At 35.6% G+C, this 25,805-nt stretch overlaps 1 protein-coding gene across 1 annotated transcript; it reads left to right on the top strand.

Annotated features, from left to right (window-relative positions):
* Window positions 1-257: 257 nt before the first annotated feature.
* Window positions 258-25,425, top strand: nlgn4xb (neuroligin 4 X-linked b). Its single transcript, XM_048194829.1, is given in 7 exon segments — window positions 258-532; window positions 8,637-9,267; window positions 14,108-14,169; window positions 14,171-14,261; window positions 20,590-20,775; window positions 22,398-23,187; window positions 24,163-25,425. Coding segments are annotated over 6 exon segments (2,415 nt in total). The 5' UTR covers window positions 258-532; window positions 8,637-8,837; the 3' UTR covers window positions 25,019-25,425.
* Window positions 25,426-25,805: the final 380 nt, after the last annotated feature.

Raw genomic sequence — 25,805 nt, 5'->3', positions numbered from 1 at the left:
CACACATCAAGACGCTGGAATCGATCAGAGCATCGAGATTATTGTGTGCGGGATTATCTGCGCGGTTTTCACTGATGCAAGGACGTTTTTTTCACTGCCTTTTTAGGAATCGATGAATATGCGCGCCGTTTTATGGAGATTTTCCGCGCTGGCGTCAGTGTCCGCATCTTTTGCTCGTTCGGACGGTCTTTTTTCTTGATCTCTCGGATTTAAGATTTCGTTCACCTCAGGTTTTGCTGTTGTGAAGGTAAGCAGCTGTGCCTGGTTATGCATTTTAAATGTCCCCGCAGGTTGCACAGGCTATATCTGTATGAAGATGGTATTTTTTTTCCCCCTCTCAGATTTTTCTCGACTTTCTGTATATCAGCATATAGATGTTTAACGATCGTTTTGAGTCACGACAACAGCGTGATTTATGAAAAATAGTCGAAAATACGGCTACGTTTTTGCCAATTTTTCATTTTTTACCTCATAAAGAAGTGGCAGGGTTTATTCAGGCTGTTAGTCGCAGGACAGTAACCGGGTGAAGCAGGTAAGATCTGTGAGGGATTTAATAACCTACTTTACACGTTCACATCTATTGCACAGCTTTAATGTGTCATGCTTTTGGGTTTTTTTTTTCTTCCAGAAATCTTAAATATTTGGATTTGCATCTCGTTTCATTCATTCAGATTTAGATGATGATGCTCGAGAACCCCAATAATAGCTGGTGACTTGTATGGAACGGCCTGTGCTTTAATGCAAAGACCCACTTATATCAACCTTCTGATGCATGAATGATTAATATTGTTATAGCATTAGAAACATTCCCATTTTTGCTTCAAAAGGATTTTTGAGAGAGTTGCACATCTATCCTGCTATAGGAGACAAGGTACTTGGTGCATCACTTTTTTTCAGCCATGTTTTCAAAAATAAACACATTGTCATTAAAAAGATGGCAGTCTTATAGAATTACGGGAAACTGTCGAAGGTGGTTTAGATGATTACAATTATTTTTTGAAGTTGATCATTCTGGTGGACAGCTTTAAAATATATATCTGATCATACACAAAAAAAATGCTGGGTTAAAAACAACCCAAGTTGGGTTGAAAATGGACAAACCCAGTGATTGGGTTGTTTTAACCCAGCGGTTGGGTTAAATGTTTGCCCCAACATGCTGGCCAGTTTTATTTAACCCAGCTATTGTTTAAAAATGACTGTATGTCTGACTTAAAATGAACCCAAAAATAGGTTAAAAATCAGACATATAATTACTAGAGGAAACAATAATAATCAAAACGTGAACATTTATTCATTAAACGTATTAATAAATGTTCATTTACCATATTTGGGTTCACTTTAAGCAACAATACAGTAATTTGTCCATTCTCAACCCAACTTGGGTTATTTTCAACCCAGCATTTTTTAGTGTATACACATTGTCATGGTACGGGATGCATGCATTGCCATTAATGTGAGTATTATTCATTCTATTAGTGATCAGATTTCATTATTTTTTGTCTTCTTTGTGTTCTCAACATTAAATCAGAGAACTTCCAGGTGCACAAAGTAACTGAAATGCTATATGAAAGAGGACTAAATCACCTTTAAAGTAGGTGAAATGCATTAGTTTGATTGCAAATCAACAGCATTTGTCAGCAGTAAATGAGGTCTGATTTGCATTGATGCACTATAGTCAGTGTCTGAATTGCATGTGCATCATTATTAAATGTGTCACAGCCTCAAAAATCATGGACAAATAGCTTCGGCAGACAGGAATAGAGTTTAAAAGCCACCCGCAGGGAGACGCTTCTAAAAGCATCACAAAAGAACAGCCACAAGCATTACCGCAGGTTTAAAAGGAAAGTTCACCCCAAAAATGAAAGATCTGTCATTATTCTCACTTCATAATGTCATTCTAAACCTGCTTTGGAAAAATGTGCATTTTTCCACAGTGACCATGTCTGTCAAGCTCCAAATGACTTTTCAAAGTTGTAAATAAAACAAAAATTATAGAGTTTTTTTAGGCTCTACTAGAACAGGTTTTCCTGCTTGAATGTTGATTATTTTCCTCAAATTCTCCATTGTTGCAGCTCCTCTCTTCCCAGTCTGTCAGTAACGCTCTGTTTAGTTCCTGTAAAAAACACTGGATTCCAATTTGGGTTGTTTTCAACCCAAGGGCTGGGTAAATATAGGACAGAACACAGGTTGGGTTAATTTTACCCAGCAACTACCCAAACACTGGGTTGTTACGTCCGAACCAGGATCCGGGTAACACAAAACTACCCAAACGCTGGAAAAATAACCCCAAAAAATGAAATAACCCAAGACTTTTCAGAGTGTATGAAGCCCCTCCTTCTGAAAAGCACAATGTGCTCTGATTGGTCGGCCGGAGCAGTGTGTTGTGATTGGTGTTTGGGAAATGTCCCGCCCCTTACCATAACCGCCAGTTTAAACACACTACTAACCAACTCAACCAGGCCCCGCCCCTTTATTCTGCGCATAAATTATTATTTAAATGAGGAATACTGTGAAGAAAACTCAAGATGGAGGCGTTTTCAGAGAAGAACTGGAACTGTGCAGAGCTTTTTTCATGCTCAAACAGCAACATTACACACTAAAGAAAGATGAAGATGGAGAAAAGCAGAATAGATCGTCTTTAACATGATGTTTGGTTAAAGTGTTTTTTAATATATGACTCTTGAGCAAATGCATATTAATCTGTGTTGCATCATATGCACACAACCGCTTATTAGGAACACATAATAACATTCTGGGAAGTTTTTGCATGCAGTATTTAGTTATTTATTTATAAAGGTTTGGCTGGTTGTGTCGAGCAGATGTCACCTGCTGGTAGATGCTGTAATTACACTACTGTGCTACATGACATTTATGGCTCTGGTGATTGACTCAGTGAGCGTCCATGAGAAAAGATGGCAGCATGGCTAGAAATGAAGTTTAAATGCACAGGAAAAATCCTTATCCATTAGTCACAAACAACTGGAAAAGTCATGGAAAAGTTAATCTCTGCATCATAAGTGAAACACATTTGCATTGGTAGATGCTTTTATCAAGGTTTATGTTATCAGTTAATGCATTCCCTAGGAATCGAACCCATGACCTTGGTGTTGCGAGCGCCTGTTTGAGCTGCAGGAATGCATGAAACGCACAAACAGCCTGATCAAACATTCAGTTGAAGCCGGACAGGTTTGTTTTAGCACAAACGATGGTTTCGCTCTGTCGGCTGTGACACGCAGCAGATTCTCTGTAAATAAGCAGCATTGTTCGTTTAGAAAGGAATTAGGGATGATGTGAAAACTGCGACACGTCCAAACTTGCCAAGAACAACGTGGTTGTGATTGTCAAGGTTTTGTGTGAAAACTAATTAAAAGTTTTGTGTTTGTTGAGCCTGAATCCTGCTGATGAGTAAGTGAAGAATATTATTTTCCTGAAAATTAAATTAGCTTGATGCGCTCTGACAAACCAACTGAGACACGATATACATCTTTTTTTAATTCTGCCTTGACTCGATTCATTTAAGCTCAATAGTTTATGTAATGCTTTTCCTCTTAAAAGCAGCAATAACACTCAACGCAATTACAAGTTACTCTTCTGAGGTTTTGCTTTAGCTTGTTTACACTGGAAAAGTCTCATTTTTTGTCTTTTTTTTGTCCTATACAAACATTTTTAAAGTGTATTCTTTCATTTTTATTCATTTTATTTCACTTGTTTTCTCTTGTTTATGCTTAATAACTTTATATTCATGATGTATTGTTTTCTGAAAATTGCATTTTGTTGTATCATGTTGTTGTGTGATTTTTATTTCATTTGTTTATGCTTATTATCTTTATATTAAAGATAGATTTTCTGCAAAAGTGTATTTTGTTGATGCATTTGATTTTATTTCTCGTTTATGTTTGATATCTTTATATTCAAGATTAATTTTCTGAAAAAGTGTATTTTGTCTTTGCATTTATTAGTTTTATTTCAGTTGTTTTCTCTTGTTTGTTTATTTAATATCTTTATATTCAAGATGAATTATTTTCTAAAAAAAGTTTTGTTGTTGCATTCATTTTTATTTAATTTTATATTACTTGTTTTCTTTTGTTTGTTTGTTTGATATATTTGTATTTAAGATTTAAGATTTTCACTTTTCTCTTGTTTATTTGTAATATATTTATATTCAAGATAGATTTTCTGAAAAAGTATATTTTGTCTTTGCATTTCATTTTTTATTTAATTTTATTTCACTTGATTTCTCTTGTTTATTAATATTAGATATTTAGATATTTTTTCTCTTGTTGTTTGTTTAATATCTTTATATTTAAGATAAATTTTCTGAAAAAGTGTATTTTGTCTGCTTTTAATTTTTATTTAGTTTTATTTCTCTTTTCTCTTGTTTATTTTTAATATATTTATTTTTAAGATTATTTTTTTTTCTGAAAAAAAAAGTATTTTGTTTTTGCATTTAATTTTATTATATTTGTTTTCTCTTAATATCTTTATATTCCAGATGGATTTTTTTGAAAAAAAGTGTATTTTGTCTGCTTTTAATTTTTATTTAGTTTTATTTCAGTTGTTTTCTCTTGTTTGTTTAATATCTTTATATTCAAGATGAATTATTTTCTAAAAAAAAGTGTATTTTGTTGTTGCATTCATTTTTATTTCATTTTATATTACTTGTTTTCTTTTGTTTGTGTGATATATTTCTATTTAAGATTTAAGATTTTCACTTTTCTCTTGTTTATTTGTAATATATATGTATTCAAGATAGATTTTCTAAAAAAAAGTATATTTTGTCTTTGCATTTCATTTTTTATTTAATTTTATTTCATTTGTTTTCTCTTATGGATTTTTTTGAAAAAAGTGTATTTTGTCTGCTTTTAATTTTTATTTAGTTTTATTTCACTTGTTTTCTCTTGTTTATGCATATTATCTTCATATTCAGCATTATATTTTTTTGAAAAAGTGTATTTTGTTTTTGCATTTAATTTTTATTTAATGTTATTATACTTGTTTTCTCTTAGTATCTTTATATTCAAGATGCGTCCACTGAAAACAAGCCTTAATATCTCGCTTTCTAAGGATGTTTAGACATTTTCACTTGAAAACAAGACAAAGATCCTCATGAAGAATATATCTCGTACCTTTGCCGTGTTGCTCAACATTACGCGAGTCGACGCCCACAGATGAGATCTTGCTAACCGCTGCAGATGTCTGGCTGACAGCTTTGTTAATGGCTTTAAGCGTTCGGAGACGACTGCTGAATGAGCGAGCCAGATTTATACGTTCCCGTGTTATTAGAGAGCTTGGACTTTCTCCTGCCAGGCAAGGCTCTGAACATTTCATTCATTTTAATGGATGCAAAATACAAAGCTGAGTGTGTTTCCTCACAGCCTCGTTACCTGGCGCTCCATCGGCACACAAACGCCTTTAAAAATGCACTACTATGGTTTGGCTTTACTGTTAGGCCACGCAAACACTGCCATGCTTTTAGGAGTGACAAATGCATTGAAATGCAGAACAAAGATTCACAGTCGCTCATGAATATTTGTTGACACGCTGATAACTATAGCTGGGTTTCTGGATCTCTTTTGAGATTCCTGAGGTCTTTTTTCAACCTGGTTGGTGTTTATTAATGACCAGAGACATTAAGATCCAGCTTTTTTGTGTGTCTGTCCACTCCAGCTTAATTTGTTGAACCAAGAAGACATTTTGATCAGTCAGAGATGATGCTTATCAGGCTTTTTAAAGAAATAAACTTAATATTGTGTTCTGGATTAATTTGATCAAAAATACAGTAAAACAGAGAAATATTATTCCAGTGTAAATCAGCTGTTTTCTATGTGAATATATAGTAAAGTGTAATTTATTCCTGTGATCAAAGCTGAATTTTCAGCATCACATGATCATGTCACATGATCCTTCAGAAATCATTCTGATATGATGATTTGCTGCTCAAGAAACATTTATGATTATTATCAATGTTGAAAACAGTTCAGATTTTTGTGGAAACTGTCATACAATTTATTTTTTCAGGATTCTTTCGTGAATAGAAAGTTTGCATAATGCTAACACAATTAGCATGTTTATAGCATCATGCTAACAGGATGTCGTTTGCAAGATGTTAACACAATTACTGTTGTTAAAATTTAGTTTAGCCAGACACATGTTAACAAGATTAGCACGTTGTTTGCAAGATGTTAACATGATTAGCATGTTGATAGCTTGTAGTTTAGCAAGAGGCTAATATGTTTAGGATTAGCATGTTGTTTGCAAGATGTCAACATGATTCACATTTTGCTAATAATATGTTTATCATTATGTTAACACGGTTAACACGTTAACTATCATGTTTTAACACTAGATGTTGCTAGCTTGTATTAACATGTTTTAGCACATAGCTAGGCGATGTTAACATGATTTTCCATGTTGTTAGCATGATGCTTGCACATTTTGACTTGTTTTTATCACGTTTTAATAATTAGAATTTTTGTTTAACATTATGTTAACACGTTAGCATGTCGTTAGCATTATGCTAGCATTTTTTAACATTAGATGTTGCTAATATTTGTTAACATGCTTTTAGCATTCAGCTAGGCGATGCTAACATGATTTACCATGTTGTTAGCATGATGCTTGCACATTTTGACTTGTTTTTATCACGTTTTAATAATTAGGATTTATGTTTAGTATAATGCTAACACGGTTAGCATGTTGTTAGCCTTATGCTTGCACATTTTGACTTGTTTTTATCACGTTTTAATAATTAGGATTTATTTTTAGCATTATGTTAACACGGTTAGCATGTTGTTAGCCTGATGCTTACACATTTTGACTTGTTTTTATCACGTTTTAATAATTAGGATTTATGTTTAACATTATGCTAACACTGTTAGCATGTTGTTAGCCTGATGCTTGCACATTTTGACTTGTTTTTATCACGTTTTAATAATTAGGATTTATGTTTAGTATAATGCTAACACGGTTAGCATGTTGTTAGCCTTATGCTTGCACATTTTGACTTGTTTTTATCACGTTTTAATAATTAGGATTTATTTTTAGCATTATGTTAACACGGTTAGCATGTTGTTAGCCTGATGCTTACACATTTTGACTTGTTTTTATCACGTTTTAATAATTAGGATTTATGTTTAACATTATGCTAACACTGTTAGCATGTTGTTAGCCTGATGCTTGCACATTTTGACTTGTTTTTATCACGTTTTAATAATTAGGATTTATGTTTAGTATAATGCTAACACGGTTAGCATGTTGTTAGCCTGATGCTTGCACATTTTGACTTGTTTTTATCACATTTTAATAATTAGGATTTATGTTTAACATAATGCTAACATGGTTAGCATGTTGTTAACCTGATGCTTGCACATTTTGACTTGTTTTTATCACGTTTTAATCATTAGGATTTATGTTTAACATTATGCTAACACGGTTAGCATGTTGTTAGCCTGATGCTTGCACATTTTGACTTGTTTTTATCACGTTTTAATAATTAGGATTTATGTTTAGCATTATGCTAACACGGTTAGCATGTTGTTAGCCTGATGCTTGCACATTTTGACTTGTTTTTATCACATTTTAATAATTAGAATTTTTGTTTAGCATTATGTTAACACGTTAGCATGTTGTTAGCATTGATGCTAGCATGTTTTAACATTAGATGTTGCTAGCATGTGTTAACGTGCTTTTAGCATTCAGCTAGGCGATGCTAACATGATTTACCATGTTGTTAGCATGATGCTTGCACATTTTGACTTGTTTTTATCACGTTTTAATAATTAGGATTTATGTTTAGCATTATTATGCTAACACGGTTAGCATGTTGTTAGCCTGATGCTTGCACATTTTAATAATTAGGATTTTTAACATGTTTTAGCACACTTAGCTAATAGCTATTAGCGTGTAGCTATTCACTGCTAGCATGAGTTTGTTAACTTATTTATGTCTTTGGATCCCAATTAGCTATTCCAAAGAGCACCGCTAGGGTCCACACAACCATTAAAAAACATACATTATTAAGTATCACATACACAAAAACATTAAAAATACTCTCAATAACAAATCGGGGTCCAAAACCACACACTAGCATATATTCAACATTACAACTGTCTATAGGAAAAAGAGCCAGATGTTCTGATGCAGAGATATAGGTCTTCCTAAACGGTTGCTAGGGAGTGGCTTGCTAGATGCCACATAAAGTGTGTGTATAAATTATATAAAGCAACCCCAATGCCTCTATGACAACGCTCTTAATTTTGATATATTTTTCAGAAAATAAGACTTAATTTGCTTCTCCAGTAAATGTATCTTGATTTAAGAATGTTTAGATATTTGTGCTGGAAAACAAGACATGAATATTGAGGAAGAACATCATTTTTTGCAGTGAAGCTGAATTTAAATTGGTCTCGTATTTGATTCACTTTGCATCCTTGATTCTGTTATTTTCCTGTTTATTACTGACAATCTGCATTGCATAAAGCGCTATAGAAATAAATCTGACTTGACCTGAGATGGTCTAGACTAGCTAACCATCTCAGACTGGTTTAAGAGTTTTTATTTCCCCAATTGCTCATCCACACTGAGTATGTTTCTGCTCAAGGGCTTCTGGTGTAAATCATGATTTCTCTCTCCCACAGACGGATCAATCTGACTGGAATTAAATCAGCAAACATGGAAGATACCGTCAACACGAGAGCCGGAGCTCCGACAGACCAAACGCGCCAACATCAGGAGGAATGGAAAGAGCTCGCCTGAGGATTCGTGACACATTTACTCTTGCTCTGGATTAACAGATTTGCAGTTGTAAGGATTACACCCGGATACCTACTTCTTTCAGCATGTTTGCACGTTTGCCCACTACAAGAATGATCCTTCAGATTCTCACTTTGATTTGGGGAGTTTCACTCGTCATTTGTCAGCAAGCACAATACACCACCGTCACCACGAACTACGGGAAGCTGCGTGGATTGAGGGTGGCGTTGCCCAGTGAGATCTTGGGCCCCGTGGAGCAATATCTGGGCGTACCTTATGCGATGCCCCCTACTGGAGAACGCAGGTTTCAGGCCCCCGAGCCGCCCTCGTCGTGGCCGGGCATCAGGAACGCCACACAGTTCGCTCCGGTGTGTCCGCAGTACCTGGAGGACCGACTGCTGCTCACTGACATGTTGCCGGTGTGGTTTACCGCCAACCTGGACACGGTGGCAACATACGTGCACGACCAGAGCGAAGACTGTCTGTACCTCAATATCTACGTGCCCACAGAGGAAGGTACATCATGTTACTTAACAAAAACATTTCTTTTGCATATATATATATATGGGTCATTGATGAATAAGGTTTTTTAATAGTGTAAAAAAAAACATAATGGAAATGTAATTAATTTTGAAGTTTTATTTTATTAAGTGTTAACAATGAGACTATGTGTTTTTTTTAAATAATCAATTAACACGGATTTTGTAATTTTTTACAAGATGGACAAAATTTGTCACCAAAAAAGTCATTCGGTTCAACCAAAATTTCGGTTTTACCGAATGACACTTATGGTTAATACCGAATGACGATATTTTCAGACAATGCTAACAGGCTGATATCTAGCAAACTGACAATCAAACATTTTATATTTAGTACAAGTTTTTAAAATATTACAACATTTTCCATGTTTTATAGCGGTTGCACCGAATGACCTGATGTTTCAGGACATGCGTATGATCAAGAGAAAACATGAATTTTTCAAATAGTTAAGAGAGAGTTAGTTACTTTGCTTCATGACCATGTGGTCCTTTGCAGGTGTCTGAATGATGTCACATCCTGTCACATGATATTGACCGCATGATTTGATCCAAAATGGATCTCTTTATATCGGTTACTCCGAATGACATCAATGAAATTCATTTCTCCGGACATTCTCTCTCATAACAAAGCAACGACTTCTACACATAATTATAATATAATTTTGCGCTATGTTGGTTTATGATATTATAAAATCATGCCAGAATAAAAAATATATACATTTATTACATTTTAAGATATTTTAATCACAAATGAAATGGCTGTATTGGCCTTTGGACGGTTAAACCGAATGACCTTTTGACAATTCAAAATCTTTAAAATATGTAGAAAAATATAATTAAATTCTTTTGGATTCAAGTAAAAGAGATCCAGTTGTACTACCTTACATACTTTGGATGTCATATCTTTTTTTTTTTTTTTTTTTATTATTAAGGCCTTTGGACAAAAAAAAAAAAAAGACTTGTCACGTCATTGACCCATATGCAGTTCTGTCATGAGTGTTTGGCATGGTAATGGATATGACAATGTTAATATGTTTGGCCAATACATACACAACACGTTGCTGTGAGACATGCTTTGCTGTACAATATAGCGTACATGAATTACCCGTAACAGATCTATACAGGTGGAGCTGGGGAAGGTGGAGGGTTTCTGAAACTGTGCTGCTACAGCAAATGCTGACTAAGTATTTGAAAGTTGAGCAGCGAGCTCATTGGCTACAGCAAGAACCAATCAGCTGTGCCCTATAGAGAATGATGTGATTGCAAGCAGATTAAGTTAAGGACTTGTCAGCCTGTGCCATCTAGAGTTTCATGACAGAACTTTGTATTGGTGCTCAAAAGTTTACATACTCCTTGCAGAATCTATAAGATGCATCATAAACAATTGAATATTTGTGCTCAAAAGTTTACATACACTTGATTTGTAATTCTGTGTCGTTACCTTGATGATTCACGATTGGTTTAATGTTTTGTGATGGTTGATTGTGCGTGCATTGATTGCCCTTAATAGTTAAACCACCCACTGTTCTTCAGAAAAATCCCACAGGTCCCGCACATTCTTTGGTTTTCCAGCATCTTCTGCATATTTGAACCTTTTCCCAACAGTGACTGTATGATTTTGAGATCCTGTTTTTCACACTGAGGACAGTTGAAGGACTCTAACTATTAGAAAAGCTGCAAACATTCACTGATGCTCAAAAAGGCAACATGATGCATTAAGAGCTGGGGGTGTAAACTTTTGAAGAAGATGATAATGTGTACATTTTTCTTATTTTGTGTAAAAGATCATATTGTTTTTCATTTAGTACTGTACTTCAGAAGCTACAAAAGATACTTACATGTTTTCCAGAAGACAAAATAAGTACAATTTACCCTGATCATCCAATGGACACACGATATATCGGCACCATATCGGTATCGGCCGATATATGTTCATTTTTAATGTTATCGTTATCGGCCCGATAAGAAAATTTGGCCGATATATTAAAGGTGATAAATAATGGATTATTTCCTTCAGCTGAGACACTGTTCACCATGATGGTTTTGAATTGCTTGAAATATGATTGAAATCACTTCAGAAAGAAAAATACAGTTAAGTGCAACATGTGCAACGCAAGTCTGTCATATAGACTACAAAAATTATAATGAAAACATTATAATTGTGTGTTTGGGACATGGATTTTAATGGTGAAACTTTTGTTTTTGTAATCAGGCTCTCAAAAATTACATAAAAATCAGATTTAGATTTATCGGCCAATATATCGGTTATCGGCTTTCAAATATAAATAATTATCGGTATCGGCCGATAGATAGAAGAAAAATATCTGCTAACAGGGTCAGAAAAATAAATAAATTAAAAGGGAAAACAAAATTATTTTTTTGACTCCACTGGCAGATATTTGATCTTGTTTTAAGCATAAACTCACTTCATTTTGATCAATTTTTCAGCGTAAAAGACTTAATATGTTCAGTCATTTCTCTTCTCCAGTAAATGTATCTTGATTTAAGAATATTTAGATGTTTGTGCTGGAAAACATCATTTTGCAGTGTATATAGCACACACAAACATTTGATCAAATAGTAATTTTTTATTTTAAACTTATTTCTTGGTATTAAAGGACTTATATTTATAATCATCAGTTCTCATGCTTTATCCATGGAAAGATTATTTCTAAATATGGGATTGACTTCTCAACAAAGGGCACATGCAGTGCAGCTTTAGAATGTGGATCAGAAGCGTGTCTATGACGCCTTAACACGCTGCCTACATTGTCGGCTCTCTAGGTGTTGGAACAGAGCCGTTTCATCATTATATCCATGCATTCACGGGATTGCCATGATCGTATTTGTGCGTGTCCAGTTAATGCTGTTTCTTATTTATCATATAGACCGAAACAAAATATGCTGTTTGCTCCACAAGGAAATGGATTTGATGGTTAAAGCTGTGAAGTTCTGGTTATAGATTCATCACCTCGAGGAGCAGAACATAATGAAACACATGATGAACGGAGGCAATATGTGATGCAAACAAAACACTAAATCAAAAACTCAAGAGTGTTAGTCATGCGACACCGTCTCTGGGTTTAGAGTAAGCACTTTATTTCAATAGTCTACTTTAGACGTTCTACTAACAATAAATAACTATGCAAGTATTAATATTGAACATCAAATTGGTTTCTTGCCATTTTCTTTACACAAAGCCCAAAATCAGTGCATTTTCCTGCCCGATAGTGTGAAAATTTGCTACCGATTATTTGATACCGATATATTTGATGGCCGATATATCGGTGCACCTCTACTTATAATCTAAAGATAGTTCATTGACATGTAGATGTAAAGTTACTTATAGTCAGCAGAATGTCTAAATATCAAATATTTTACATTTGCTTTAAGACGGTTCACATCAATCTACATGCTTGTTTGCTGACTTTACAAAACTTTTTAGGTGTTTTTTTCTTTTCAGGATTCGTGTAATAGTGGTTGACTTATGGATTCTGACCCAATATAATGCACTTTTATATTATGTATTATTATATACATAATTAACACAATTGAGTGATCACATAAGAGATTTTTTTCCCCACAATGTTTACTCCAAATCCACTAAAAATTGTTTTTTTTTTTTAATGAAAAGGTTTATTGAACCCTGAAGTTTTATGTTTTTTGGGTATCATATTTGGTACATCAGGCTTTTATGGCTCATATAGTCTGATATAGTGAGAATATGGAGCTAAATTTTATTCAGTTCCTCAAAATGAGCAAAAATATGTAATTTGGTGCAGATGCTGATATCTATATGAAATTCTGATGCTTGTAATGTAAATCAATGAGATTTTTATAACAGCAGATATGATACACAAAATGCATATAAATATCAATATCTGCCAATAATATGTCTTAGTAAGATGATATTTAAATGCTTAGTTTTGATCATAAAACTAAGCATTTAAATATCATAAAGATCATAAAACTATTTAGACTAAATCTAACTAACTCATTTAGAAGTTTGCATGTTAAATATGATAGAGTAGGCTTTTTATAAAGCTAAAAATGATGAGAATGAGCTTGTGTTATTGTAAACTCAGAGGTTTTATTGAATATGTACAGAGATGAGTTAAATTTTAATTAACATGAGATGGAGCCGCTGCATGGTTTTCATAAGAAGCTCTTTTTAAAAAAAAAAAACAGAGTTCAATAATGCTCCTGGGAAACACAGTAACTTATAACAGTAAACATCCTATTTTCTCATTAAACACTATTTCATATTATATTTCATGCTTAATGGAAACAGTCAGCAGTTTTTCATAATTGGCCAGGTTTTGTCCAGCAACAATCCAGAGTTCCAGTTTGTTTTGGACTAAATCTTCTGCCTAATGGAGACCATAATGACTTAATGGATGTAATATAAAACACTAGCAGCTAAAAGCTCAGTAATGACCTCCGCGTCTTCGATTAAGTACAAAAACTTGAATACATTTCCTCTAAATGCACAGAAGTATCACAGACTGAGATTCATTAATAGAATAATTCACCAAAAAGATTCTGTCAATATTTACACTGCAAAAAAACAAAACGTTCTTATTCAGTGTTTCTGTCTTGTTTTCCAGTACAAATATCTAAAATGAGAACAAATATCTGCCAGTGGAGTCAGAAAAATAATTATTGGCAGATATTTGTTCTCATTTTAAGCACAAACTCAAAATCATTTAATGCATTGCACAATTTCTGTCTGAACTGCTGTATTCTCTTGTACGAGAGAGAGAGAGAGGTTAAAGGCTGTATCTGTTGGGTGTATTAAAGTGATTCTTTTCTTTCAGACACGCATGATGACACGGGTTTGAAGCCGGTCATGGTTTACATTCACGGCGGGTCGTACGTTCGAGGGCACAGGGAACATGATCGATGGCAGTATCCTCGCCAGCTACGGCAATGTGATCGTCGTCACAGTCAACTACAGGTTAGGAGTTTTAGGTGAGTCCTTCAGAAGAGTTTAACCCTTCAATCCCAGATACATGAAGTTCTTATTTACATTACCATTCAAATTTTTTTTTAACCCTCTTGGTGATCTTTTTAACTTTTTTCGAATTTTTTTACTTGGTAACTTGGTAAAGATTTTGGCAATTACTATGTGAGCAAAAAATAAAATCATGGACATGATTGCGTAAAGGTAAAATGGTCCTGAAATAAATAGTCACACTTGTGCTCCTCGCCGTCAAAAATGAGCGCATTGGAAATGAATGGGAGATGAATTTCATCTAGTGGAAGCGTTTGGTACTGCGCCCAAACAAAATCTGACTGAAAGCTCATTTTTTGAGATACCAACCTCAAATTTGAAACTTGTTTAGATTTATGGCTTTGATTTTATCACAGTTTTAGAGTAAAATGTGTTTTAGAAAATATATATTTCATATAAAAATTGAAAATAGTATTTTTGTGCATTTTTCATAACAATAAATAACGTAAAATTCTATAAAAATTTTTTTTAAGTTCACTTATTTCACTTCAGTAATAATCTGTCTTTAAAAGAGCCCAGACTTCAGTCTGTGATCCAGAGCATTCAAGATTTATGACATGACATTTCATGCTCAAAAGGTCAATAAATGGATTGTAACTACTGCAAAATAAAATTAAAGTACCATAAAATCCCCTAAAAATACAAAATATTAAATCAAAAACATTATCGAACTATAATATAGTATATTCATTTCATTGAAATAAAAAAATATATATATTGGTCATTTTTGACCGTCATGTGAGAAGCACAAGAAATTACTACTTTTATTCATCAAGGACGCATTAAATTGATCAAGAATGAGGGTGAAGACATTTATAATGTTACAAAAGATTCTGTTTCAAATAAATGCTGAACTTTCTATTCATCAAAGAATCATAAAAAATAAGATGTATCACAGTTTCCACAAAAATCTGAAGCAGCACAACTGTTTTCAACACTGATAATAATCATAAACGTTTCTTGAGCAGCAAATCATCATATCAGAATGATTTCTGAATGATCATGTGACACTGAAGACTGGAGTAATGATGCTGAAAATTTAGAATATAAATTACACTTTACTATATATTCACATAGAAAACAGCTGATTTACATTGGAATAATATTTCACTATTTTTACTGTATTTTTGATCAGATAAATGCAGCCTTGGTGAGCAGAAGAGACTTCTTTTAAAAACATTTTAAAAACACACCAAATTTGTGTACATGAAATATGAAGTATTTCTGCATATGTGAAGATAATGAAAGCTGTTCAAGCTGTAGCTTTTCTTTTGCTCACAGAGATGACGTTAGAAAACCTTCAGATCGTTTATTAAAGGATCTTTTATTTATTTGCGTAATGAAGGTTGTTTGACATTACAAAAATAGATTCCTCACTGAAAATAAACCTTTTATTCCTTAAATTCATTGTCTTTGAACAAAAGAACACAGTGAGGATTTGAAAGCGTTAAAAATACTTTAAAAAAAAACACAAAGCAACTCTAAATTTACAGTCTAAGTGTGCAGATTTGCTTTTCTTTTTGATTTATTCATTTTGAATCCACACATGCAGTTTATGTTATTTATATTTTTGGTGCAGCAGAACAAAATTCATTTTCTCCTCTGTTATTGGTCAGTTTTGGATGTGGCGACCTTGGCGAACTCAGCAAATCGTCGAGTTGTTACTGGCTCTTCTTCTCATGGAGATATTGAAGCAATTTTGTTTAAAGGTCTTGAGGTTCTTTGCAGTGAATTAAAGAGCACTTTGTAACATCATCTCTCTTTTAAGAAGAATAGAGCGTGTTGTATCTTCCAAGAGGATTAGATCCAAACACTGGATCCAAGTGCATCAGGTTCAGACCGAATGCTCTTTTGGTCATTATGATCAGACATTTTGTACCAAATGATGTGATACTTTGAGCAAGGCTTTTCCTCAGAGTCCTTATTATTCAGTGTGTTCAGATCTGGATGAATGAGATTGACGTCTCTTGACTCCATCATTAAGTTCACTGTGTAAAATCACTATATTAGCAAATATTGTCCAAATATACACTACTGGTCAAAAGTTTGGAAAGATTATGTTTTTTTTTTAAATACAGTAAGTCTCTTCTGCTCTCCAAGGCTACAATGATTTGATCAAAAATACAGTAAAAATTGTGAAATATTATTCCAGTGTAAATCAGCTGTTTTCTATGTGAATATATAGTAAAGTGTAATTTATTCCTGTGATCAAAGCTGAATTTTCAGCATCATTACTCCAGTCTTCAGTGTCACATGATCCTTCAGAAATCATTCTGATATGATGATTTGCTGCTCAAGAAACATTTATGATTGTTATCAGTGTTGAAAACAGTTGATATTTTTGTGGAAACCGTCATACATTTTATTTTTCAGGATTTGTGTTTTGATGAATAGAAAGTTCAAAAGAACAGCATTTTTTTGAAATATGAATTTTTTTTTTTTTTTTTTTACAATTTTTACTGTATTTTTGATCAAATAAACGCAACCTTGGTGAAACTTTTTTCAAAAACATTTAAAAAATCATGATTATTCCACATTTTTGACCGGTAGTGTATATAAAGTCAAATTTGAGATGCTTTAGACCACGGTTTTTCATCCAGTGGGTCATTTTGACTGGGTCGTGGAGTGTGTAGTCAAAACAACAGCAACAACAACAAAAAATGTATATTGTTTCTGATGGGAGACATTTATTTTGAAAGATGTGCATGAAAGCTGTTGACTCCTCTGCAAAGACTTTGCTCTTCTGTCAGACACAATGTGTTTTTCCATTCCACTGCACTACTTTTCCATTGTTTTTCTATGTAAACACATGCTAGGCAGACATGTTTGACCATTGCATCTTTTGCACTTGTGTTTTTTCCTTTTCACTGACCTGTGTCTCGCATAGTCCTGATTCAGTATCTGCTGTCAGATGACATTATGACATTGTCATTATTATAACTTTATTTTCCTAACTTGTCACTGCCGGTTCACACAGAATGTTTTAACCTAGTGAATGAGTCATTTTAACCCAGCGATTGGATTGTTTTAACCCGGCAAATGGGTTGTTTTAACCCAGCGAATGGGTCGTTTTAACCCAGTGAATGGGTTGTTTTAACCCAGCGATTGAGTTGTTTTAACCCAGCGATTGGGTCGTTTTACCCCAGTGAATGGGTTGTTTTAACCCAGCGATTGAGTCGTTTTAACCCAGCGATTGGGTCGTTTTTAACCCAGCGATTGGGTTGTTTTAACCCAGCGATTGAGTTGTTTTAACCCAGCGATTGTTAAATTGTTGCGATTGTTGGTCGTTTTTAACCCAGCGATTGGGTTGTTTTAACCCAGCGAATGCGTAGTTTTAACCCAGCGATTGGGTTGTTTTAACCCAGCGATTGGGTTGTTTTAACCCAGTGATTGGGTTTTTTTAACCCAGCGATTGGGTTGTTTTAACCCAGTGATTGGGTTTTTTTAACCCAGCGATTGGGTTGTTTTAACCCAGCGATTGGGTCGTTTTTAACCCAGCGATTGGGTTGTTTTAACCCAGCCATTGGGTCATTTTTAACCCAGCGATTGAGTTGTTTTAGCCCAGCGATTGGGTCGTTTTTAACCCAGCAATTGGGTTGTTTTAACCCAGCGATTGGGTTTTTTAACCCTGCAATTGGGTCGTTTTTAACCCAGCGATTGGGTTGTTTTAACCCAGCAATTGGGTCGTTTTTAACCCAGCGATTGTTTTTTTTTAACCCAGCGATTGGGTTGTTTTAACCCGGCGAATGGGTTGTTTTAACCCAGCGAATGGGTCGTTTTAACCCAGTGAATGGGTTGTTTTAACCCAGCGATTGAGTTGTTTTAACCCAGCGATTGGGTCGTTTTTACCCCAGTGAATGGGTTGTTTTAACCCAGCGATTGAGTCGTTTTAACCCAGCGATTAGGTTGTTTTAACCCAGCGATTGGATTGTTTTAACCCAGCGATTGGGTTGTTTTAACCCAGCGATTGGGTCATTTTTAACCCAGCGAATGGGTCGTTTTAACCCGGCGATTGGGTTACTATATAGTTCTTAAAATGAACCCAAAATATGTTGGAAATTAACATTTATTAAAAAGTTTAATGAATATTAATTAAACAACACATATTTATTAAATTGTGTATTAATAAATGTTCACCTTTCGATTATTATTGTTGCCTCTAGTAATTATGTGTTTGATTTTTAATTTTTAAAACAACCCATTCGCTGAGTTTGTCCATTTTCAACCCAACTTGGGTTGTTTTTAACCCAGTAGAGTGTATGTTTCACTAACAGTTCATGTTAGTACTGTTTATTTACCATGGTAACTGTACTTTGCATAACACAAAATATATAACCCAATTCTATATTTTTGATGACTGCTTTCCTAAAAATTTGCGTCGCGGTTTAATGACCTTGGGAAAACAAATCCCACAGACAAAGCAGTTGAGAATCACTTTTCCTTTCTCTTCTCCTGGCTTCAGTACTTCAGATATAATCAGATTCAGAGTGTTTTTAGAGGCAAAACAGTCCAGCAGGGACAGATTCACTGACACTGTAGCAGATCACGGCTCGAGGTCCAAGGAGAAACGACAAACTAGAGACTCCCCGGGCCTCGTCTTCAGCTGACAGCTTCTGAAGAGTCTGTTTGAACAAGCTCTGTCTCGTATTCCTTCTGCAGCGTCTAATGCTTTCAGGTAGAAATACAACTGACAGTGTTTATCATCTCAAGTCAAAATATTTCTGTCAAAAAGACGGATGTAATTCACTGATCTGTGCTGTCGTCTGCAGATAACAGAGCTCATATATTTTTAATATATTGTTTTATATCAGTTAACAGTGTAACAAATTGTTTTATGGTTTTAGTTTTAGTTATCGATAATAGTCTGATAAAAGTCTGCTGCACAATATTATATATTTTTATAGTGTAAATAATTGATCTTCTCACTGAAGCAAACGGCCCTGATAGATACTGTGGTGGGAAAACACACGGCACGTTTAGCGTGTGATGAATGCTGCCTCCCTCACGGCATTTTGCCACAAAATAAACAGATGACATCAGAATCTGTCTCATTAGACATCAGATGCTAAAGAGCTCGTTTAGCTCCTTCACCATCATAGATAACCAGGCACTTTTCAAAGTGTATAACAGCGAAACCTTTGTCTTAATGGTCGCACGGCTCATTGAAGGACGAGGCGAAGCTCCGGTGTGTTTATTGCTCAGGAATAAATTGCCCAGTTGAAAGTCCTACATCACCGAAGAGGACTTCAATTAACCTTTATCAAATGCTGGCCTGGAGTCAGGAGATATATGCATCATGGGTGAAGGTCAGCCAAAGCGCTTTTTATTTGTGTACCGCGCTGGAATTAATAATGCAACGGCCTTAAAGATGCTTGTATATGATGCAGAAAGATGATGGATGAAGCTCATCAATAAATAACATACACAAAATCCACCTCTTGTATATCCATTGCACTTTTTTTTTTCTTTTCAAGTGAGCTAAAGGAGGAAGAAGCATTAACAGGTGTTTAATGCTGCACAAATCTACCGAAATGCATCAACAGGAATATATGATAGATGATAGTGTTGATCCTCAAGGGCAGATTCAAGGGAAATTGAGTTTGCTGTTTCAGATCTTGAGCTGCTCCTGATACGTACATTGAGAATGATTGAAAATGCTTTAAAGGTTCTGCTCGACGTGACGTAACCACTGAAGATGAGCAAAATGAACAGAAAATAAAGTGTTAATTTTCCAACATGTTTTGTTTAAGAAATACCCGCACCTGCAGACATGATGAAATGTGATTTTGTGGTGATTTCTATGTTCATGTGAATTTAATATGCAATATATGCACTGCAAAAAAAATTATGTTCTTCCACAGTATTTCTGTCTTGTTGTTCGATACAAATATCTAAACATTCTTAAATCAAGATACATTTACTAGAGAAGCAAAATGACTGAAGATAATGAAGAAATCATCAAAATTGAAACAAGAACAAATATCTACCAATGATGTCCAAAAAATAAACTTAATTCAAAGGGAAAACGTGATTATTTTTCTGACCCCCCTGAGCGGAAACTCACTTCATTTTGATACATTTTTCAGTAAACAAAACAATATTTTCAGTCATTTTGCTTCTTCAGTAAATATATCTTGATTTAAGAATGTTTAGATATTTGTACTGGAAAATACTGAAGAAGAACATCCTTTTTTACTATGTGTCCAACAGCCTAACAACCTTTGAATATCCAAACGTGTGTCCAGCGCTGCATATCTTGATCTTTTAGATGTTGTTGTGTTGCAGGTTTCCTCAGCACTGGAGATCAGGCTGCAAAAGGGAATTACGGCCTGCTGGATCAGATCCAGGCTCTGCGCTGGGTGAAGGAGAATATTCAGGCTTTCAATGGAGATCCAGAGCGAGTAACTATATTTGGCTCTGGAGCAGGAGCCTCGTGTGTCAGTCTGCTGACCCTCTCACACTATTCTGAAGGTCTGTTGAAGACTGAGGCATTTTAAGCTGAAGTGTATGAATATATAGGGCTGCACGATTAATAGAAATCACGATATGGATTTCTGCGATTGTGAAATGGCGAAGGCTGTAACCAGTCATGCCCAGTTGTTTTAGCTTGGGTAATCATAAATCTGACACCATGCCTGTTCGACAGGCACTCAGGGTTCAGTGATGGGCCCAATTTTATTTAACACATATATGCTTCCACTTGGGCAGATTATTGGGAAAAACGTCTCAGGTTATGACTGTAACCATAGTTCCCTGAGAGAGGGAACGAGACACTGCATCCCGAAGGGGGCGCTACGGGAACGCCCCCTTTGGGACGCAGTGCGAGTTCCCTCGAAAGGGAACCAGAACAAAACATGCTCTAAACGTCTTGAAACACTTAAAAAGAAGCACTGGTCAACAAAAGAAAAGCATTAAGGATCCCTGCAGTTTTCCATCAAAATTAAAGTTTGATGGTTTACATTTGAAGAAAATGGCGAGGGCTGTGTCTTACTTAACCAGTCGTGCCCAGTTTGTTAGCTTGGGTAATCATAAATATGATACCATGCCTGTTCAACAAGGAGTTCCTCAGGGTTCAGTGTGGGGCCCAATTTTATTTAGCATATATATGCTTCCACTTGGGCAAATTATCAGGAAAAATGAGTCGATTTAACCTGCATTTGGGAACAAAATGTGCGCCAAACATCTTGAAACACTTGTAAAAAGAAGCACTGATCAACAAAAGAGAAACTTTAAGGATCCCTGCTGTTCCTCAGGGTTCAGTATTGGGCCCAATTTTATTTAGCATATATATGCTTCCACTTGGGCAGATTATCAGGAAAAATAATTCGATTTAACCTGCATTTGGGAACAAAACGTGCGCCAAACATCTTGAAATACTGAAGCACTGATCAACAAAAAAGATCCCTGCTGTTTTCCATCAAAATTAAAGTTTGATGGTTTAACGTTTGAAGAAATTAAGAAAGCCAGAAATATTAGTATTGCAATTTTACATTTTAATGTTTTTGTAATTACATTACAATTATAAATGTTTTTCCTAAACACTTACAGTGAAATATTACATTACAAAAAATTATTTTCTTCCTCAGTATTTCTGTCTTGTTTTCCCAATACAAATATATAAAGATTCTTAAATCAAAATACATTTACTGGAGAAGAGAAATGACTGAAGATATTAAGTCTTTTATGCTAAAAAAAATATGAAACTTAAGCGAGTTTATGCATAAAACAAGAAAAATATCTTCTAGTGGGGTCAGAAAAATCTTGTTTTTCCTTTAAAATAAGTATATTTTTCTCACCCCATTGCCAGATATTTGTTCCCGTTTTAAGCATAAACTCACTTAATTTTTCTGTAAACAAGACTTAATATCTTCAGTCATTTCTCTTCTCCAGTAAATGTATCTTGATTTAAGAATCTTTAGATATTTGTACTGGAAAACAAGACAGAAATACTGAGGAAGAACATCATTTTTTACTATGTATTTTTGAATTTTCGCAATCCCCCCCCTCCCAAATCGTGCAGCCCTATGAATAATCATGATATTTAAATGTTTAAATGTTTCATTACTCTCTGACAGCGAGTGTTTGTGTCCCAGATCTGTTTCAGAAAGCAATCATTCAGAGCGGCACAGCTCTCTCCAGCTGGGCCGTCAACTACCAGCCGGCCAAATACACACGCATGCTGGCCGAGAAGGTCGGATGCAACGAAGACGACACTGTCGAGCTGGTCGAATGCCTCCAAAACAAAAACTACAAGGAGCTCATCGAGCAGAACATCACCCCTGCCAAATACCACATCGCCTTCGGACCCGTGATCGACGGAGACGTCATTCCGGATGACCCCCAGATCCTCATGGAGCAAGGAGAGTTCCTGAACTACGACATCATGCTGGGAGTCAACCAGGGCGAGGGATACAAGTTTGTGGACGGTATCTTAGACAGCGAGGACAGAGTAACCGGCAACGACTTTGAGTTTGCGGTATCAGAATTTGTCGACCACTTGTACGGCTACCCGGAAGGAAAAGACACCCTGCGGGAAACCATAAAGTTCATGTACACGGACTGGGCGGACAGGGAAAACCCGGAGATGCGGCGGAAAACGCTGGTCGCGCTTTTCACGGATCACCAGTGGGTGGCGCCGGCCGTGGCTACAGCGGATCTGCATGCTCAGTACGGATCACCGACGTACTTTTATGCATTTTACCACCATTGCCAGAGCGATATGAAGCCTGCCTGGGCCGATTCCGCACATGGAGACGAACTTCCGTATGTTTTCGGCATTCCCATGATCGGACCCACAGATCTATTCAACTGCAACTTTTCCAAGAATGACATTATGCTGAGCGCTGTGGTCATGACGTACTGGACTAACTTTGCCAAAACTGGGTGAGTACATGACGCGTGTGTTTACATGAAGTAATAAAGCAGAGAAAATACATGACCACCTCACTGCAGAATATGTCTTGTTTTTCGATACAAATATCTAAACATTCTTACCTTTATTTGCCGCAAGAATTTAAATTAGATTAAAATTGATTAAAAAGTTATATAAATTATTATTAATATATTAAAATAACCAAACTAAATTAAAATGCTAAAAACCACAAAATCAATATGGAAACTGCAATCATATTTTTTTTTTTTCCTATTAATAAGTGTTTTTTTTTTTTTTTCTTAATAATTCTGGAATACAGAAAACAACTTCTAGTATCACAAAAATTATTCATCATTATTTCATGTAATATACTTAATAAATTCTATTAAATTAACATATTTAATATATTAAATAATTTACCACATACATTCAGTATTTTATTTTATTTTATTTTATTTTATTAAAGAAACAATAGACACTGACACAAATAAAATTAAATTCATAAATTAAATTTGTGATCTGTCTATTTTATCTATGCTTAAATTCCTATAATATAGCCATTTCATTTGGGCTTCACATAAAAATTATAATATTGGGGGAAAAAAATATTATAATCTATTAGATTAAGGAAAACCACATTGTGATTTATTTGCATGTTTGCTTTTTCCTGTCAGCTTTTTGTTTTTCAATGCACTTTTTTGCATAGTAAATAAAACCTGTATCTGTAGTTTGCCTTTTTTTGACAAATAATTTTGTCAAAAATTAAACACCTTAACCACGTTTTGTGCCCCCCCTCCCCCCCTTCATATTTAAAATATTTAAAAAATATCTAATATTTTCCTCTAAATTTGATTGTTTAATCAAACTTTTAGGATCATAAAAAACAAATATCCCCTCTGGACATCACTACTATATGTATTGCACTTTGAAATGTATATATTGCCCATAACACCATTAAAGGCATATTGTGTTGATCTACTTTACAGAGACCCAAATCAACCAGTTCCTCAAGACACAAAATTCATCCACACTAAACCGAACCGCTTTGAGGAGGTGGCCTGGTCTAAGTACAACCCTAAAGACCAGCTGTACCTGCACATCGGCCTGAAGCCTCGCGTTCGTGACCACTACAGAGCCACCAAGATTGCCTTTTGGTTGGAGTTAGTGCCGCACTTGCACAACATCAATGAACTCTTCCAGTATGTTTCATCGACGACCAAAATCCCACCGCAAGACACGACGCCCTTCTCCTACACCAAACGCTTGTCCAACAAACTCTGGCCTTCAACCACTCGCCATCCTCCCGCTCCTCCGGCCAACACCAAACAAATGTCGGATCAGCAGAAGACATCCGAGCACGCCGACGGGACGGTCATCATCGAGGCGCGAGATTACTCCACCGAGCTGAGCGTGACGATCGCAGTCGGTGCTTCGCTGCTCTTCCTGAACATCCTGGCATTTGCGGCGCTCTACTACAAAAAGGACAAACACCGGCTGGAATCAAGTCGCCGGCTCAGTCCTCCGAGAAACCTCGCAAACGACGTTCCCCGCGTGCCGAGCGAGGAGCTGATGTCCCTGCAGATGAAACAGCTCGACCACGATCACGACTGCGATTCGCTGCAGGGCCACGACATGATCCGCCTGACCTGTCCACCCGATTACGCGCTCACGCTGCGCCGATCGCCCGACGACGTGCCGCTCATGGCGCCGAACACCATCACGATGATTCCCAGCTCTTTTGCGGGAATGCAGCCGTCGTATCACAACCCCTTTAACGCGTTCGGAAACAGCACTCCGAGCAGCACAGGTCTCCCTCACGGACACTCCACGACGCGAGTATAACTAGTTGACAGACTCTTTAGATGCGCACCCAAACACTGAGGGTGTTATTTTGTTACGGACTCTTTTATGAATTAAGTAACGTTACACTTATTAACCTGTATAATGTGATCAGTGAATGTAATCATTTTTCGCATTCATGGTACAGCGACCGAAGCACTCAAAAAATACAATTACGTAAATTAAGAAGTATTATTTGCATCCTGATTTCCTGATTAACGTGTGAGACGATTTATCGTTCAGACTCTCAAATTCGCTTTTGCGCGTATAATTGCAGCACAAACACCTGCATCTTAAAGGGATAGTTCACCCAAAATGAAAATTAACCCATGATTTACTCACCCTCAAGCCATCCTAGGTGTATATGACTATCTTTTTCAGATGAACACAGTCGGAGTTATATTAAAATATATCCTGGCTCTTCCAAGCTTTATAATGGGAGTGGATGGGGCTTGGGAGTCCAAAAAAAGTGCATTATCCATTATAAAAGTAATCCATACGACTCCAGGGGGTTAATAAAGGCCTTCTGAAGTGAAGCAATAGGATTTTGTAAGAAAAATATTTAATACTTTATTAACTATAAAAACTAGCTTCCGGCAGACAGCTGTACGCATCAAGTTACGGTGGAAGCGTGATGTCTGACGCGACGAATGACGTAATATGTAGGAGTATAGTAAATAAATACATGTGCTGCATGTTTCAGTGTGAAGCGCAGTAAAGTCTTAACCAGTTTGTTAGCTTGGGTAATCATAAATCTGATATCATGCCTGTTCGACAGGGAGTTCCTCAG

This window comes from Megalobrama amblycephala, linkage group LG6 (assembly GCF_018812025.1).
Source record: "Megalobrama amblycephala isolate DHTTF-2021 linkage group LG6, ASM1881202v1, whole genome shotgun sequence".
In the NCBI taxonomy this organism is placed as follows: domain Eukaryota; kingdom Metazoa; phylum Chordata; class Actinopteri; order Cypriniformes; family Xenocyprididae; genus Megalobrama; species Megalobrama amblycephala.
This window is presented reverse-complemented; position numbering and strand designations above follow the sequence as displayed.